Raw genomic sequence first — 7,578 nt, forward strand, 5'->3', positions numbered from 1 at the left:
AAAAAAAAAAAAAAAAAACATGAGAAGCTCCGATCATATGGCTTTCTCCGGCGTTTTGCCGTTTGTTCTCTTGCTTTTATTATCAACGGCGGATCTAGCGGCGAGTCAGGCACAGCCCGGTTCACCAACCCAACCTTACAACTACGGCAGGCTAAGTCCAGCCATGGCTGTGATCGTCGTGATCCTTATCGCTGCTCTCTTCTTCATGGGTTTCTTCTCCATCTACTTCCGCCACTGCTCCGGCGTACCAGACGCCGGCGTTTCTCCAGCTGGCGGAGTTCGATCCAGAGGTACAGTCAACGCGGCAGCGCGTGGTCTCGACGCTTCGGTCGTCGAGACTTTCCCCACGTTCTTGTACTCTGACGTGAAGACGCAGAAGCTAGGTAAAGGTGAGTTGGAGTGTGCGATTTGTCTGAACGAGTTCGAAGACGACGAAACGCTGCGTTTGCTTCCCAAGTGTGATCACGTGTTTCACCCTCACTGCATCGACGCTTGGCTCGAGGCTCATGTGACTTGTCCTGTTTGTAGAGCGAATCTTGCTGAACAGGTTGCTGATGAACCGGTTGAACCGGGAGGTACTGAACCGGATCTTGAATTGCAGCAAGTGGCCGTGAATCCTGAACCGGTGGTTACTACTGCTCCTGTACCGGAACAATTGGTTACGAGTGAAATCGATTCGAGGAGATTACCTGGTGTACCGGTGGATCTCAAACGAGTTAAATTCTCGAGATGGCATACAACGGGACATTCGGTGGTTCCACCGGGAGAATGTACCGAACGGTTTACTCTCCGGTTACCGGAAGATGTTAGGAAGAGGATAATGAATGATTGGAAATTAAACCGGTCTAATAGTCTTGTGAATCTTCCTAGGGGAGGGAGTTCGAGGAGAGGTAAAACGATTGATCGGACAAGGGCTCGGTCTGACCGGTGGCTGTTCCGTAAAACGCCGTCGTTTCTATGGAGGAATCGTGATGATGGTTCAATTAGACTAGGTAGTACCGGAAGCGTTCGAGCAAATGCTGTACCGAATTCAACCGGTGGTGATTCGGTACGTGGAGGAGACCGGTGGGCTTTTCTAAGAAACCCGTCGTTTCTGTGGAGGAACTCTTCGGTTCATAGAGGAGGAGTCAATAAAGACGGCGAAGGAACTTCGGTTAAATCGGCCGGTCCAAGTGGCTCAGCTAGCGGTTCGGTGAGATTACCGGTTTAGTTGGCTTTGCTTTTTTAGCCCTTGTAACTATTTTTTTTTTTTGTTTCTCTCATTTTTTGTTCATGTTTGGGATTGTTGATAAACACGAAGTACATTTTCCTTATTTTTTAAAAATTTATTGTATTGTTTAAAGTTTTTCTGTAACGTACATATACAGTAAGAGATCTGATAATGCAATTTACTTTTGAAAATTAATAATGTATTATTAAAAAAGGCATAAACAATATAATCGGACAGTGATGAGGACCATGAGGTGCGGTGTGGTGCAAGTGGGTAACTCGGGTTTTTAATATAAAAAAGAGTCGTATTCGTCGACAAAGAATATTAGCTATCTATCCCATGATTAAAAAAATATTATGCTAATAGAATATAGTTTTGTTTTCCTCGCTTCGAATAGAATATAGCTATCTCTCAATATTACAGAAGTATACACAAGACATATTAGTTTATCATGTGTTTGGTTCTTTTTAACCAGAGTTTTACTTCATAGTTTTATCACACAAAGATTACATGTCGTTTTGAATATAAAACACCCACTACGCTTTATAGAAAGAGATCCATATTTCTGGAATGTTTTGAGAAAAAAAGAAAGAAAAACTTTTAGTCCTTTCCAGAAGAAATAATACACACTATTGTAGATAATTTCATGCAAATTTGGTTTCTTTATATGAAAATTATTGACCGCCAACTATGTATGTTTCCAGTCAGGTCACGGATCTCATCGGGTTTGAAATTTTGAATAATCATTAGTCAATTTCCATCCAGAAGGATTTAATTAATAGATAACTAATCTATAATGCTGTGTTTCACATGTGAAATCAATGCGAAACAGATCCATCCTATTTGGCTCCATTAACCTTACTAATATTTTATTTGTCGTCTATAAATTAAAACACGTTATTACATTATCAATTAAAAAAAAAAATAACACCTTACAATGAATTAATGGGTATGGTACACCAAGTAATGGGCTTTGGGCTTGTACAGTTTAGGCCCAATAAAGTCTTCGTTCTTGGAGGAGGAAGTTGAGAACGAGAAAACAGAGTCCGGGGAAAAGAAGAGAGCTTTTTTGGGAGATTCGATCACTCAATGGCGAACGAAGACGACGACGGTGAGAAATCCAGAAGCGTTCATCAACAGATTGCTAATAAACCCAAAACCCAGATCTTAATTGGTGTGCCTTCGTACCAGGAAGTATTGGAAAGCTCACAGACGAAGTCCACGCCTCCTTCTTTTTTCAAACCTTCCCAGAGTTTCTCTCAAGCATTCGCTTTCGTCAAATCGTCCGACGTCTACTCTCCTCCTCCTCCACCTTCCTCAGCCGCCGCCTCTTCTTCACATCCGCCGGGCGCTTCTCAGGTGCCCACTTCAAGGTGTTTTATATCTATATATGTTTGTGAATTGCTTTGGAATTAGATAATATCTGTTGATTTTAGATTAGTTTGATCAAGTTCTCTGGAGTTTGAGATTGAAAAGTCGAAACCTTTACTGTTTATAACCCTTTTTATGGCTCATTGTGATGATTGCAATACTGAAACTTCCATGTGTTGCGTTTGTTTGTAGCCAAACGTTTCAAACTGATGGAGCGTCATCTTCTTCTACTACTACTGGCTCTTTACCATCAAACACAAGTCAAACTCGTAACGCAATTCTCGTTAGTAATAGACAGGTGAGGAGAGACTTAATAAACCTCCCAATGATTTTCAGTTTTGCATCTTCTCCTATTGGAACCCATCTGAGTTGTATTTCTTGTACAGAAAGGGAACCCGCTTCTTAAACATATCAGGAATGTGAAATGGGTTTTCTCAGATATTATTCCGGATTACGTGCTTGGTCAAAGCTCTTGCGCTTTGTATTTAAGGTGAAAAACTCTGCAACTCTAGTCTAAGATTCACAAATTTTTATCATATCTCTAAAGTCACAAACTCACACTAGAAATATCTGAATTCACTGCAGCTTGCGGTATCATCTGTTACATCCGGATTACCTCTATTTCCGCATTAGGGAACTACAAAAGAATTTCAAGCTCCGTGTTGTTCTTTGCCATGTCGACGTGGTATGTCTTAAAACCATATTTTGATGCTATATCTGAAGTGAAAGTGCTGCTATCATGTAGCATTGCATCTGATGTTTTCATTAATGTCTCATGAATCACTTATGCACAGGAAGATACGGTTAAACCATTGCTTGAAGTAACAAAAACCGCTCTACTTCATGATTGCACTTTATTGTGCGCCTGGAGGTGTCTATCTATATATCTATTAATCAAATTATTTTGCAGCTAATATGAAAACACATTTTCAATCACTCTGCTTCTCGTGAAATCTTTTGCAGCATGACAGAATGTGCCCGTTATTTGGAAACGATAAAAGTCTATGAAAACAAACCCGCTGATCTCATCCAAGGCCAAATGGATACTGATTATCTTTCACGGGTATGGACACTCTTTTTTAGGCTGCGTAATCAATTTATTTGTCATCTTTGTAAATTTTCATGGAGTATTTTGTTGTTTGCAGCTAAACCATTCTCTTACAAGCATCCGACATGTGAACAAGAGCGATGTAGTTACACTTGGTTCTACATTTGGGGTTGAGCTATAAAACTTTTCCCTGTTATTGTGAATTTTGTGATTTCAATGATTCTTCAGACTAATATTGGAAACGTTTAAAAACATGTTTTATGCAGTCTCTTGCTCATATAATGGATGCATCCATGGAAGATTTAGCTCGTTGTCCCGGGATTGGCGAACGTAAGGTACATTTCCCTTTGTCTATTATTATCCGAAATCTCAATAATCTTGTGATGAGAGGTCTGAAGTCACTCTATAAACGTCAGGTGAAGCGGTTGTATGATACATTCCATGAGCCTTTCAAGCGTGCAACTCCAAGCTACCCTACTGTTATTGAACCTACAGTCCCGGAAGCTCCACTTGAGAAAGATGTGGTGAACTCAGAGGAACCTGTTGAAGAAGACGAAGATTTTGTGGAAGACTCGAGAAAACGCAAGAAGAAAGAGCCCGAGAAAACTGTGAAGACCGCGCTGTCAGCTGTGTTTGCTCGATACTCGGATAGACTCAGCAAGAAGAAGGAGAAACAGAAGGAGAAAGATACAGGAATAGAGTCAGATGATTAACACAATTTAGTTCCTTGGGTAAGGCCATTGTAACTATTCCTTGAAATTGTAACATAAGGTTAAAAGTTTAGCTTTGATGGGTCTAATTTGTGTGATATCTTTCATAGAATTGTTGATTATTGAACCTCTGTGTGTTAAATTTCAGACAATTGTTACTAATTTGTTAGCTTTTCTTGGTTTGCGCCATGTTCAATAATGTTATGAACAAGAAAAAGAAGACGCGCTATATTTTGTAAGTTTGGTTTCGAGTTTTAGATACAATTCTACTAATTAGGTATGATGATTAATATATTAGTCTGTGAACAAGAATTAGGTTTGTGTCTAGTTTGGTCTGCTTTGTATAGAGTGCGTGTTAAATGCAATTCGACCGTTTAGCAGCTTTTTGCAAATTAGATTAAAATTTTAAAAGATTTGTGGTTTTCGTTGACATGTTTCAAACGCGTTTGTCAATGTGTCTTGTCCAACATCGACACAAACACTTGAACTTTGTGCACCACTCTTTTGCATTATTATCAACAAATATAAGTACTTTATTTTTCTTTTTCTATACATTGAAAAGAAAAAGCTTTCGGTGTAAATGGTTTTAAATTGCAATCGACAAAAAAAAGTAAAGTTGCTGGTAAAAGAAAAGTGCAGAGAATATTTCAAGTGTAAGTAAGTGATACAATCGGTGGATGACTCATGAGAGACATGGGGTAAACAAGTAAAATCAAATATAAAGTAAAAGGTTAAATTTTTTCGTACATATGTTCTGATCAGCCAAAAAGATTGCCGGTCCATTCGGTTTAAATCTTTCAATTAGTGTCCTATATAAGAGGAGTTACTTACAAGTGGAAAGAAATAAAGTTAGAGCAATTATAATTTCCTTTGCTATTATATGATTATGAGACTATCTACATGACTCTTTTGTAACACAACAACTCTTGATGTGGATGTATGTATCTGAGATTAATGAGAGTAAATAAAGTTACTGAGGATGTTGGAACATGAGGGGGACAAAAGTGAAAGTCTATGATGGGAGGAAAAGAGAGAGAGATCAAATAATAATAACATTAAGAAGAAAGAAAAAAAAAACAGGAAACTCTGCTACCTATATGAACACACAGTAGTAATACATGAATGTAAACAATGTATGTGCAGTTTTTGGAATCTGACTTCCCTCTTTTTCGGACGAAAGCAGATGTTTCATTCTGCTTCATGTCTTATTAGCCAAACCCAATAAAGTATTTTGCCTGCGTTACTTCGCCTTCCCTTCTCTTTTTCTTTTCTTGATCCTTGGGATTTGCTCTCTTTTACACCCTTTTTCGTTTTTTGCCCCAATATTCTTCTATTCTTACGGTTTTTACCCTGTAAAACCCCTTCGAACCCTATCTATGGTTCTATAGGCCATAGACCAAATCGCCGTTAGGGTACACGAAAACAAATTCGCAGACTCGCAGTTCGGTTAAAGCTTGTTTGAAACACGAGACTTTGATTTGTCATTTGTGTGTTATGCACAGTTTGTATCAGAACGTCCATAGTTTGAGATTAATTAAATTGAGGCGATATAACTAATTTTACAAACAAAAAGCAAAAACAAATAAACGTTTTCCATCACCTAACTTTCATGCTCGCTGTTACTCGTTAGTCGTTACCAACCAATTTTATGGCTTTAACACTTTTAGGTTGGAATAGTACTATATAGAAATACAATAACTACGTACAAGATATTTATTCCCCACTTATATAATTTTGTATGAATCATTCCTCGCATATAGTGGGTAAGTAACGTAAGTTCATGTGAATTTTCTCAATAAAATAAAAATTGTTAAAACCTAATCAAGATGAAAAAAACTAACTAATCAAGATGAAAAAACCAAAACGGAAAATAAAATAAAACAAACAAGAACCACTAAAATCACCATCTTATCATCAACAAGAATGAGTCATTTTGGAAAAGAGATATTTTTAGTGATATGTCACTTATGTGGTATGTAAGGGTAGGTGTCCTTGAGAGTGAGGTTATATATGTCTATTGCACACATATGTACACTCATATAGATTCAAAAGTTGATGCATTTGTACCTAATTCCAAACAATACAAAGCTCTCTTTAATAATTATATATATGTATAGAGACATTGATAGATACCACCATGTACATGTTATATTTATTATGTACTCAAAAGTTTTGTGACCCAATTTTGGATATGCAGTCCAAAGCTTCCAGCTGTGGACATCCTTACAATATTACCATCTTTTCTTATTGAGTCTCCCTCTCTTTTTACCATAGTTTTTAATCATTCATTTCCCTATTGACAGATTCTTTCAGTTTATGACTTTATCCTACTAGGAGAATAGGAGGAGTGAGAGCAACAATTTTTTTTGCCAACCACACACGGATTAAACACCGTACGTGTTGAAGTCCAAAGCACACATGATCGATGCAACACGTACGCATCGAGTTTCTTTGCAATGGAAATACACATATGAACACATTGAATTTAGATGAATCTATGCCATGTCAATTACCATTGTATCTTGTTAATTTAACCATATTATCTTTTCCAAAGTTATATTTGTAAAACTAATGCAATAAGAAATATATAGAATCCAAAAGCTAGTGAAATTCATCCAGTTTTATGTATGTGTTAGAAACGTGTGGAGAGTTACAACACCTTCGATATTAAGCCCCATGATATGATATGAATCATAAAGCTTTGTTTAACTTTTTTTGTGTTTTCACATTTTTTATGATTTATTAGAAATTCAGATTTTGACAAAAATAAATATCAGTTAAAGAAATATAAATAAATATCTTTAGTCTATATCATCAATACAAATGATCAGTAATTTATATATGGTGTCAATCTCTATATCTGTTGGGGAGTGATCTTTTTCTAAGTCAATTCATCTATCTGTTGTCCCAGTAATAAGATACTGTGACCAATATATATCTTTTATGGTAAAGAAAAATTTATAAAAACGTGATACGAAAATGGTTTAATATACATGTGCTTCATGTCTGCAATTTGCGAAATAAACTTATAGTTCTGAGGGAAATATATATTTCAAAAATGAAGTCAAAGGTGTTGACAAGTTTGCTTTTTGTAATTTGATTTGAGATTTAGACTACTAACAAACTTCGTCGGTATTCCCACACGTATCTTCCCATTCGTCATTTGACCTTCCTAACACGTGAAACACTTAAGCTCTTGTGTTTGTTCTTTTTGTTGGTCGGTCGTATACAAATCCCTA

General features: G+C 37.0%; 2 protein-coding genes across 2 annotated transcripts; both read left to right on the forward strand.

Annotated features, from left to right (window-relative positions):
• On the forward strand, positions 7-1,401 carry LOC104744654 (E3 ubiquitin-protein ligase ATL6-like). Its single transcript, XM_019236861.1, has one exon. It carries the CDS (start codon positions 20-22, stop codon positions 1,208-1,210), a length of 1,191 nt encoding a protein of 396 aa, XP_019092406.1. The 5' UTR covers positions 7-19; the 3' UTR covers positions 1,211-1,401.
• Positions 2,178-4,520, forward strand: LOC104744655 (DNA excision repair protein ERCC-1). Its single transcript, XM_010465738.2, has 9 exons — positions 2,178-2,583; positions 2,774-2,879; positions 2,968-3,071; positions 3,167-3,266; positions 3,376-3,452; positions 3,545-3,644; positions 3,727-3,798; positions 3,896-3,964; positions 4,046-4,520. Exons 1-9 carry the CDS (start codon positions 2,300-2,302, stop codon positions 4,340-4,342), a joined length of 1,209 nt encoding a protein of 402 aa, XP_010464040.1. The 5' UTR covers positions 2,178-2,299; the 3' UTR covers positions 4,343-4,520.

The sequence above is a fragment of the Camelina sativa genome, chromosome 15 (assembly GCF_000633955.1).
Source record: "Camelina sativa cultivar DH55 chromosome 15, Cs, whole genome shotgun sequence".
NCBI lineage: Eukaryota > Viridiplantae > Streptophyta > Magnoliopsida > Brassicales > Brassicaceae > Camelina > Camelina sativa.